At 36.3% G+C, this 10,978-nt stretch overlaps 2 protein-coding genes across 2 annotated transcripts; one reads left to right on the forward strand and one right to left on the reverse strand.

The window, feature by feature from the left end:
- Window positions 1-868: 868 nt before the first annotated feature.
- LOC101291728 (protein DA1-related 1-like) lies at window positions 869-6,078 on the forward strand. Its single transcript, XM_004300537.1, has 12 exons — window positions 869-1,278; window positions 2,173-2,319; window positions 2,528-2,597; window positions 2,826-3,150; window positions 3,346-3,466; window positions 3,602-3,685; window positions 4,396-4,515; window positions 4,689-4,901; window positions 4,998-5,060; window positions 5,165-5,283; window positions 5,373-5,431; window positions 5,532-6,078. Exons 2-12 carry the CDS (start codon window positions 2,218-2,220, stop codon window positions 5,867-5,869), a joined length of 1,614 nt encoding a protein of 537 aa, XP_004300585.1. The 5' UTR covers window positions 869-1,278; window positions 2,173-2,217; the 3' UTR covers window positions 5,870-6,078.
- Window positions 6,079-6,257: 179 nt separating this feature from the next.
- Window positions 6,258-9,002, reverse strand: LOC101307507 (probable serine/threonine-protein kinase Cx32, chloroplastic-like). Its single transcript, XM_004301829.1, has 6 exons — window positions 8,748-9,002; window positions 8,339-8,504; window positions 8,115-8,245; window positions 7,791-7,914; window positions 6,996-7,192; window positions 6,258-6,446 (listed from the first exon to the last, which is right to left on the reverse strand). Exons 1-6 carry the CDS (start codon window positions 9,000-9,002, stop codon window positions 6,258-6,260), a joined length of 1,062 nt encoding a protein of 353 aa, XP_004301877.1.
- Window positions 9,003-10,978: the final 1,976 nt, after the last annotated feature.

Genomic DNA, 10,978 nt, shown 5'->3' on the forward strand with positions numbered 1-10,978 from the left:
ATATTTAAACGATAATGAGATGGTTTTATCATGTAAAATTTTCGATCAATAAATCTAAATCATAGTGAAAATCAATGATATTTGGAGAACTAAATGTACTAGACTTAGAGAAAAGAAAAAGTGGGAAACTATGTTTTTTTGATACGAAAGTGGGAAACTATGTTGCTTCAGATTCAAACAATAGTACATAGAACTAGTCATGGGATGAACATGGTGAGCCCATGAACCAAGGATGCCATGCCATTTTCATTAAAGATGTCATGATGTCAAGGCACTGAAAGGGACCAGCTATATGCCTATATCATTATAAAAACCTTCAATGGATAGATAATTGTAATTAACTATAAAAAGATTATCCGCACGAAATAGATTATTAGTATAAGTAGTTGCATTGCCTGGCTGACCCTGAGTTGTCTATTTGAATTATGAATCAAGTTCGGAAAAGTGTCTTGATTTGATGATATAATGTTCCCTCATGTCGTGTAAAGGAGCCGAAATTCTGAAGAGAACTCGAAGAAATTCGGAACAAGGGCAAACTAAAATTCCAACGATGTTCTATAGTGTTCCGGATGTTCTATACTGTTTCGAAGTATTAAATCTTTCGAAAATTAATGAAAGCAGCGGCAAAATGCTAGAGTAGCTTAGAAAAGAGAAATATCAGTGGCTCTGGCATTGAAGAAAGTTGGACACTTTCACATTGGTCACTAAAAGTAGAAAACAATGGAGGATCAGCCATCAGCTTCTTGGAGTCTTTGTCAACCAGAAAATGGTTTTCATGGGGTTTTTGACATGTAGTGGAAGTGTGGTGGAGAATTGGTAAAGGACCCACGTTGAGAGAAACAAAAGCACAAAGCTTTTTGAGCATTAAATTCAATGCAATTCGATTATTGAATACAAACAACCTCTTCCAAAATTGGGTCTGGGTTTTTCTGATTCCTTCTATCTTCTTAATCTGTCTTTTTTTGTGGCCTTCAAGGAAAAAGGCAAGGTAGATGAGAAAAAAACCAAATTTTCTGTTACCCTTTTGGAATTGGGACCTGAATTTTGCGTAGGATTGAAGTTGTTGGTTTCCTTTTTACCCTTGTGTACTAAAATGGTTGGTTATGTGACTCTGTTCAAAGAAAGGTCCAGGCTTTGAGCGATTTGCAGGGTGGGGAATATCTTTTGGGGTCCTCATAAGTCCGAGGTGACCATGCATCTTGGGAATTGGGAATTTTATCTGATCTGGGATTCATTGGATTGTACTCCTGTCTCTGCAGATTCTTAAAGCTGTTTCAGGTACAGTTTCTGAGAGACTTGATGTTGCTGTTCTTCCTCTATTGCTTTTTGTTTATTTCAGTTTCATCTCTTGGTTGTTGGAATGCTCCACTTGCTTTAACTTTTGTGCTATTAGTGTGATGTCGGTGGTGAAGTGTGTTCTGATATGAATATGTGGTTGATGATATTTGATTTAGTTGCTGTTTGAATTGGATTACGATTGTCCTGTGATATTGGAATTTTGGTAAAGGTGGAAGCTTTTTGGGCTAGTTTGCATCTGGGGTGGGTGATACACTGATAGGTTCATATATCTGTTGCTTTTGGTTTTCGAGTGAGTATAGGTAAACTGATTTGTTCAAATTGGATTGAGCTTATTGGCTGCCACTGATTGAATATCAGAAGGTTATTGAATCATGAGTTTAAGTTTCCAGGATGATTTTGTGGTTTCTCTTCTGTTCTGTAATTGAGTTTCCTAAAATGTCACTATGTAGTTGACTAGAAATTCTGTATGTCCCCAGTTTTTGCACCTTCTCTTTCTGACTAGTTCATTTGCTCATCTTTTCTTTGCGTTCTCAATGAATTTGGAAACGTGTGCCAAGATCAAATCTTCATGATTGAATTCCTCTATGTGACAAATCTCACTTTACCTGGTTCGTGCTTTGTGAATGTCATTGTGTTAACATTGCGACAAAACTTAAGTTTTAGTTTCCCTTCTTCTCTTAACTGAAAATTACTGTTGTTCATACTGTTTCTCATCTTTATTAATTGATTTCTCAGTCTTTAGTGGACCTGCTATTCATTAATTTTTTCTCCTTGATCTCTGTATGAATTCTTCAACATCTTTTCCTATGTTCTGTATCTGCTAGCTATTTGCAGTTACTTTGCCTAAGTGACATACTTCCTTTTTTTCTTTAGTAACAGGAAATAGTTTTGGCAGCCCTGGCAAGTAAGAGTTCTTGTATGGGTTGGCTGAGTAAGATCCTAAAAGGTTCCAGTCATAAAGGGCACTATCATGGTAAATATGGACATGAAAGAACATGGGATGAGCCTCGAAATTCAGTGGTAATTAATGTTTTTCTATAAAGTTATTTTTTTCTTACCCTTCGCATTTTATTACATGGGGAGCTAGCTTTTTTCTAGAGTAGGTAGGTTGAAACCCAACCATCACAGAAGTTAATAGCTTAAAATAGCTCTGCAATTAAATTCATGCAGACTGATTATGCTAGCAGTACTGTATCTGTATTGTGCTAAGTCTGTTTTTGAATTCCAGGAAGAAGACATAGATTGTGCTATAGCATTGTCCCTTTCGGAACTAGATCAGAAAGGAAAAAGTGTAGCCGGTAAGTTTCACCAGTGTAGGAAAGATAATTGCTATACACAAGATAATTCTGCAAAATTTATTCAAGTGTGCTAATACTTGTAGAAGATCATAATGAATTGTGACATTTTCTTTTAAGCTTAGGATGCAAGTTATGTATAACTCTATGGGGCATCATATTCAATACATTTTCAGTGTAGCACTGTGTTTTACAACTTACATAATAATTTCTTTTCATATTTAATTCTAGAGGAATCTCAATCAGAGGATGAAGAACAGCCTGCTAAAGTGGAATCAGATGATGATGAATCACCTGCCAAAGTTGAATCAGAGGATGATGAATCACCTGCCAAAGTTGAATCAGAGGATAATGAGCCAGCTGCTAAAGTTGAATCAGACCATGATGAACCAGCTGCCAAAATTTCATATGAGGAAGATGATCAAAGTGCTAAAGTTCAACTGGAGGAAGATGAACAACTTGCAATGGCTATTCAGGAAAGTTTGAATGTGGATTCTCCTCCTCGACATGACACTGGCAGTAATTTTCAACCATATCTCAATCCAGCTGGGAACAGGTAAATGTGATCTTTTTGCTATCTCTTGCACCGAGTCTAGTAAACTAACTACTTTAATATGCTAAATCCTGTTATCTGGGACTACTGCATAAAACAAAGTCTCTTGAGGGTTAAACTTGAATTTCATGTAATTGAGAACTGTTTTGAAAGATACCAATGAAACCTTACATGGTTGTTGAAAAATGGTTGTAGCAGGATATGTGCTGGCTGTAAACATGGGATTGGCCATGGGCGATACTTGAGTTGTGTTGGTGCTGTTTGGCATCCAGATTGTTTTTGTTGCCATGCTTGCAATCTTCCAATTACTGATTATGAGGTTCAAATCTAAATCCTGTTCAGTAAGCCTTTTCTTTGGAATTGGCATTCAGAATTCTCCAATTGCCAGCTCATTTAGTAGTACATCCTAGAAACTTTGAAGTTTAGTTTTCTTTAAGTTTTGCTTCTGTTACAGTTTTCTATGTCTGAGAATCATCCTTACCACAAATCCTGCTACAAGGAAAAGCATCATCCAAGATGTGATGTTTGCAAGAGTTTTGTAAGTCTCTCATATTCAGTTCTTTAGTTAAATGGCATTTATGTTTTGGTATTTTGATATGTTTGTGTTTAGTTGATGAGGAAAGATAAAATTAATGAATTGTGTACAACGTTCTTAACTTTTGTGGTTTTTTATTATTTTATTTTATTTTTATAAATATAAAAGCATAGGAATTCCTGGAGCTTTTTGATTTTATTTGTTTTGTTTATGATAAGGAACTCCTGGAGTTGGTAATGAGCCCTATTTAGCTCCTCCTGTCCTCCAAGTTTGAAGTGGATGTTTGGGAGAGTTTGTACAATATTGGTTGATTGCTTAGAGTTGACATGTTCCCATTTGATAAGTCAAGCATAAGTGAATCTGTAAATGGAATTCAAGACTTGATCAATAGTTCTTTGTTTACCGTTTCTTTTCTTCTGATGTGAAAATTTCAAACCAAGCTTATAATTTTTTCTTTTCCTACTAGTTTGGTGAGGTGGTCTCAAAGATAAGACTTCTTTACTGTCCTTGTTAATGTATGTGTGTGACTTTTTTTGTCTATCAGCCGGACTTGTTTATTTTTTATTTTTGGACAAGGGCTGGACTGGTTTAAGGCAATACAGATCCATGTGCTTTCTGTTTAATGTTTCTTTCATACAGACTCGTTCAACTGTTTTTGGAACTCTTCGTTTTCTGTTTTGAAACTGTTTTGTATTTTTTCTGTTTCTGCACAGATCCCAACAAACTCAGATGGTCGTATTGAGTATAGGGCACATCCTTTCTGGTTACAAAAGTACTGCCCCTCTCATGAGCGTGATAGGACTCCACGGTGTTGTAGCTGTGAAAGAATGGAGGTGAGTGAAAGAAAATATGATCTCTCTACATTTGAGAGAATTGAAAAGGATATAGTACTGCAATCACTAGTCGGCTAGCCGCAGGACATTTTTGTAGATTTTCCAAGATACGTATGAAGTTCTCAAATTTAATTTATTCTTGGTAATTAAAGATATGACTCCCAATCTTGCAGCCAAAGGACACAAAATATTTGTTACTTGATGATGGCCGAAAGCTATGTCTGGAGTGTCTAGACTCGGCAATTATGGATACTCACGAATGCCAACCCCTTTACCTTGAAATACAAGAATTTTACGAAGGTTTATATATGAAAGTGGAACAGCAAGTTCCAATGCTCTTGGTAGAGAGACAAGCACTAAACGAGGCCATGGATGGAGAAAAGAATGTAATGCCGATGCTTTAAAATTTTCTCTTTTGAAAATCAATTGCCTTTTCATTTCTTCCATCTAATGTTTGTTTGAACTTTCATCACTATGGGCAGGGTCATCATCACTTGCCTGAGACTAGAGGACTCTGCTTATCAGAAGAACAGACTGTTACCAATGTAGGGATTTCTTCCCCCCTAAATATAGCTATCAAAGTGTCATTTCTATTTACTGAACTACCAGTTCATTGGATAAGAGCTTTCCCTAATTATCTGTGTCATAGATTTCAAGGAGGCCGAAGATTGGAGCAGGCTATCGGATGATAGACATGATAACCGAGACTTATAGATTGGTTCGTCACTGTGAAGTGACAGCAATTCTTGTATTGTATGGTCTTCCTAGGTAATATCACTCACATTCCTTCTTTGTTCTGATTCCAGGTCTAATTCGTATTAACAATTATATATAACATAAACCTCCCATAAACACAGGTTATTGACAGGGTCTATTCTTGCTCATGAGATGATGCATGCATGGCTACGGCTCAAAGGTGTATGTCTGCCCTTCACTTGAGTGTTCTATTTAAGTATTTATCATGTTGAAAGTATCTGGTTTTGACTAATTGAGTATACTGAATGATTGCTTGTCAGGTTATCCAAATTTGAGCCCAGAGGTTGAAGAAGGTATCTGCCAAGTGCTGGCACATATGTGGCTTGACGCAGAGACGTATTCTGCTCCTGGTAGTGATGTTGGAACATCATCTGTGTCTTCCTCTTCCTCCTCAGCGTCCTCTTCTACTTCAGGATCATCTAAGAAAGGTAAAAGTTCGGACTTTGAGAAGAAACTAGGTGACTTTTTTAAACACCAAATCGAGTCAGACTCATCCACAGCTTATGGAGAAGGATTCAGACAAGGTAACCAAGCAGTGCTCAAGTATGGCCTAAGGAGAACCCTCGACCATATTCGAATCACAGGAAGCTTTCCTTGAACTTGTAGAAAGTGAAGATAAAAAGAGTTATATATTACCACATAAAATCCGTATACATATTCAGATAAAGAGAAAGCAAAAGAAAAAGCTCATTTCTGCATTACTACATTTACAAGCCAAGCTGTTGAAGAGAAATTGTAACAGAAGGATTGTTTCAGAGACACAATGTTACATTTAACAACGGGTACTATATGCTATATTATACGAAATAGTTTTCCATATATGCAAACATGGGAAAATGTTTAATGTGATCAGTCATCAAATATATGAAATTATGGATGAATGAAGTATCTGAATCAAAATCATTCTGCATTTATAGATTAATATAGGATCCAATCTTAACACTTTGTAAGCGGCATTTATTCATTCATATTTTACCATGATATATTTAGGATTGAGAGCTTGGAATAGATTCTGTAGCGGTATTTTGTGTTTGTTTTGAGTTTTCCTCGACTGCCTGAATCTGTTCCAATGCATCCACAACTTCCTTCATTGAAGGACGATCTTCAGGATCTGGTACTAGGCATTTTTGGATGATCTTTGCTATTTGTACTGCTTCCCGGGAGCAGGCCCGGACCTGAGATTTTCAGACCTGAGTCGAACTCTCAAAGTTGGGCCCTCAAATCTTAATGTGCATTTCGTGTCATTTTTTATTTTTATTTTTATGAAATGCATTTTCTTTATAAAAAAATTTCGGGAACTAGCTAACAACAATTGAAACAACAAACAACATGTAATTTCTGAAAATATTCATGTAATATCCAAATATATGTAGAGATTACCAAACCTCTCTATGTTTTAGTAATTTATATCTAAATATTCTAGTTATCCTATTTGGATAATGTTTTAATAATCATATTTTACATTATAAATCCTATTTACAAAACAAATTTCTTACGTATGGACTTTAATGGATTTTAAGATATACTATAATTATGTATAACTTATTAAACTTGTATGGGCCCATCATGTCAGTATTTTTTTTTAATTTGACAAAAGTTGAGCTTGATTACTGTGCTAGTAGGATCTGGATATAATGAAAACTTGTTAATTTTTTTATGGGCCCCTTATGACTCTGGGCCTTGAGTCGGCTGACTCCTCAGCCTCATGTCAAGTCCGGCCATGCCCGGGAGGAATATTGGCCCTTTATCTTGGCATCTATGAGGGTTTCTAATGTTCTTTTATGAGAGAGAAGTGGTTTAGCCCAATCGACTAAATTATGTTTGTTAGAAGAACGGTTCATATCAAGGGCCTTTAAACATGTCAGCATTTCGAGTAGCACAACACCGAAGCTATACACATCGCTCTTCACGTACAAACAACCTGTTAGACAGAGCAGAGTTTATTAATTGAACTAATTTCAGTTTACCTCCATCAACTTTAGGTCGATCATCATGTTAGTCTTTCTTCTTTCAATTTCATCAAAAACACCCCTCAACTCTCAATTTTCATCAACCGTGCATGTCCAAACCTCCAATCTCCATCCAATTCCTATGTCAAGTGATGACTTGATATCAAGAAGAAAGAAAAAAAGGAAAAATAGACAAATTACATTCAATCCCACTAAAATCATTAAGGTTAGGGGGTTGTGATGAGAACGAAAATGTGTATCGATATGGGGAAAAAATGGTCCGAAAGGTAACTTTCAGAATTTGACTTTCTTCTTGATATCAAGTCATCATTTGACAGAGGAATTAAATGGAGATTGGAGGTTTGAACATGCGCGGCTGATGAAAATTAGAAGTTGAGGAGTGTTTTTGATGAAATTGAAAGAAGAAGGACTAACATGATGATCGACCTAAAGTTGATGGGGGTAGACTGAAATTAGTCCTTATTAATTTGTAATAACCAACAAAGACATGCTTCATATATGAACCTTCCCAATGCTGCCCAGTTTTGTGACCGAGATAAGTTTCACTACCTGTTGCAACGTACTCTGGAGCAGCATAACCATATGTGCCCATAACTTCAGTCTCTACATATAACTCTGCATCACTTGGCCCCAACATTGCCAAGCCAAACCCTGAGAGTTTTGCATTGTAATTCTGCAGAAGATAAATACAGAAACAAATTTTAATCAACTTCATGTACACATATTCCTATTTGGTCATAGGTTACTGCTTGTACCACTGCCCCCATGCATCCTCTCAGATACTAACCAAATTAAGTACTTTCCAAGAACAAAATAAAGCTTAGTTGCACCAAAAAAACCAAAGATGAAAAGAGAGAAATAGAATAAATTAACCTCATCAAGCAAGATATTAGAGGCTTTGAAATCTCTGAGGATGATTTGTTTCTGTAAACTGTGTAAGAAAGATAAGGCGCGAGCTACTCCGATAGCTATTTTGAGTCTGTTGTCCCAAGACGGTACTGCTCCTGGAAATGAAAGTTGTGCTGGGGTTCACTCATTGATAAACTTGTAATAAAAGCAACAAAATTAAGTTCTCATCATTAAGTTAGGTTTCTTACTTCTGAAAAGATGATCCGCCAAGCTTCTTTTCGGCATGAATTCATAGACAAGGGATCCTTTCGGCATGAATTCATAGACAAGGGGCAGCTGCTTATCCTCTGAGCAGTGTCCCAATAGCTTAACAATGTTAGGATGAGAAAGCCTTCCTAGGAAGTCAACCTCTGCCTGAATTATTAAGCATAACAAAGAAACAAATAATTTATCTTCATCTTATGCAAAAACTGTGGTACAAGAACATTCTCTCATTTGAGTATTAGGATTCGAAAAAGTGGCAGTTGCATATATGTCGCAGGTTGTATAATTTTCTTGATATATGAAAGTTCATAAGCTAAAAAAGAGGTTCAACAACATCCTGGGTGTTCTCCTAGCCAATAATTCTAGTTTCATGAAAGTATATATATATGGTACCTGCCATTCTTTAAGGCCTTGAAAGCTATCTGGGTTCCATTTCTTGACAGCAATGATCATTCTAGTGCCAGCATTTGAAGGTACAAGAGTCTTTTCATCCAGCCAACCCTTGAAAACCTTTCCAAAGCTTTCCTCACCAAGTAATCCTTCTTGCCGAAAATTCCTAGTAGCAGTCTTTAGCTCTTCGTAACTGAAAACTCTTGAGTTGGATGTCTCGAAAATATGGCCCTCAGGCTGAGCCTCACAAAATAGCATTTCTACCAGCGCTTCTGCTCATCATTCTTGAGACCTTGTTCCTGCTCTCCTTTCTCCACCTTCCTAAACATTGGTACAACATCTCCATAATCATACTGACTTTGATATTAAGAAGGAAGCAAATAAAGAAAGTAAGATGCTTGAAACTGCAAGAATGTTAAGTCATATATATATAGAAAACTTTTAAGACCTTAACTATATGAACCGTAACACCTCTACAGGGGTATCAGACAAAGAACATAGAACTCCCACACCTATGCTAAGGATGGAGCTCATAACTTGGACTTAAACTGGAACCTATAAAATTGGCTGGTGTTCTAAAACACCATACAAAAAAAAAAAAAACTATATGAACCGTAACCAATACGTTTGGGGAAACAACTTCCCCGAATGTCATCATTGTTGACTAAAAAGAAAAATGAAAGTGACCTTTGTGAGGGCGAGGTACCAAACGTTCAAGTCGCTTGACCAACATGTTGATTTTCCTTGCCAAAGCCAAGATCGTTTTGCAATCCCTTGCCGATTCAACAAGTTGGTCACCATTTTTCCTTGCCAAAACCAAAGTCTCCTTCCCATCCCTCACTCCTTGCACCTTCAATATGTCAAGCAGTCTTCTCAAACACCCATCTAGTTCCACAAGTTGGTCCGTGTAGTGAAACTTCATGCAGTTCCATTTGCTAACCTTCGATGACTTACGAACGAGCTCTACGCTCTCTTCCATTTGTTGTATGAGATACTTCATCTCCTCCGCCGGGAGACCCAATTCCATGTTCTGCTCTGCTATCTTTTCGATCAACGGGTTTGGAAGCTCTAAAGTGAATTTGATGTTCTTAAGGAGGGAATTAAACGTCGTAGACTTGTTGATGTGTTTTAAAATGTTACTCGCAAGCGCACGAATCAGTTGCAGTACAGATATGCAAGAGCGAGGTCGAACCCACAGGGAATGTATGAAAATAGGAAAAACTAATCGAATCTAAATTAATTTAACACTAACCTAGTTGAATGAAAGTTGATTGAGATGTAGAGCTAAATATTACGACAAAGCTAAGAGATAAAAATTACCTTGAAGACGAAGTAACTAAGGTATCGGATTCCACCACATTATTTGATAAGTCTCTAAACATTATCTACTAATTCCCGAATTAAGAGTAGCAATCTAGAAATCAATCTACTGCTTTATCAAGATTTAACAATGAAACACATATGAAATATATCTAAAGTAGACTCTTCTTCGCTTCTTAATTATGAACACCAAGCATCACATGTAAACAAACTTATTGAAACTACAAACTACAAGAGATCAAAGTGTGTGCTAAGCATCAAATGTGAAACAAATTCATTTGAATGACAAAAGATCAAAGGATTTCATATTAAATATTTTACAAAGCCAAACATGGATTAATAAAAGTGACTTCCAAACTACCAAAAATGCATGACATTAAAGGTGAAAGGAACAAAGATTTTATTAATGCATTTTGAAGCAAGAGTCATAGGCATGGATAACATCACTATGGGAATTGTAGATAATTAAAAGAAGGGAAAATTTCAAAAACAGTACACCAATTATGGTCCACTCTAAAGGCTAGTACATTATCTTTTGAGAAAATCAAAACAGTACATGAAGTTGTAATTATGACCCAAAATCGATACATGCCGTTATTTTTTCTGTTATTTGGTGTCTCTACCGTTAAACTTCAAAAGATAAATTCGTCTTTCTCTTGCTTCCTCCTTCTATCTCTGAAACTAGAAAAAGCTGCAGTAACTTTGCAAACTCTTTTAAATATAAAATAGATGAGCATGACCAAAAAAAACCCAAAATCCCAAAACCCTGTATGGTTCATTGGTTCTTCTACCATGGGTTTTAATCTCCAATTTATTTATGAAACCCATTGCTTCCTAGTGAGCCCAACCGCTGTCCTCTCACCAGAATCATCGTCTTAAATGAAAAGTTAAAAAAAAAAAAAAAAACTAAGATT

This window comes from Fragaria vesca, linkage group LG5, assembly GCF_000184155.1.
Source record: "Fragaria vesca subsp. vesca linkage group LG5, FraVesHawaii_1.0, whole genome shotgun sequence".
In the NCBI taxonomy this organism is placed as follows: domain Eukaryota; kingdom Viridiplantae; phylum Streptophyta; class Magnoliopsida; order Rosales; family Rosaceae; genus Fragaria; species Fragaria vesca.

What these genes read in the sequence shown, in the direction of transcription:
- LOC101307507 (XM_004301829.1), bottom strand. Translation starts at nt 9,002, where the DNA reads ATGCTATTTTGTGAGGCTCAGCCTGAGGGCCATATTTTCGAGACATCC. An exon ending in AAGGCCTTAAAGAATGGCAG is followed by an intron (nt 8,505 to 8,747) that starts GTACCATATATA and finishes TTAATAATTCAG; the next exon opens with GCAGAGGTTGACTTCCTAGG. An exon ending in CTAATATCTTGCTTGATGAG is followed by an intron (nt 7,915 to 8,114) that starts GTTAATTTATTC and finishes TATCTTCTGCAG; the next exon opens with AATTACAATGCAAAACTCTC.
- LOC101291728 (XM_004300537.1), top strand. Translation starts at nt 2,218, where the DNA reads ATGGGTTGGCTGAGTAAGATCCTAAAAGGTTCCAGTCATAAAGGGCAC. An exon ending in GAAAGGAAAAAGTGTAGCCG is followed by an intron (nt 2,598 to 2,825) that starts GTAAGTTTCACC and finishes ATTTAATTCTAG; the next exon opens with AGGAATCTCAATCAGAGGAT. An exon ending in CCATGGATGGAGAAAAGAAT is followed by an intron (nt 4,902 to 4,997) that starts GTAATGCCGATG and finishes CACTATGGGCAG; the next exon opens with GGTCATCATCACTTGCCTGA.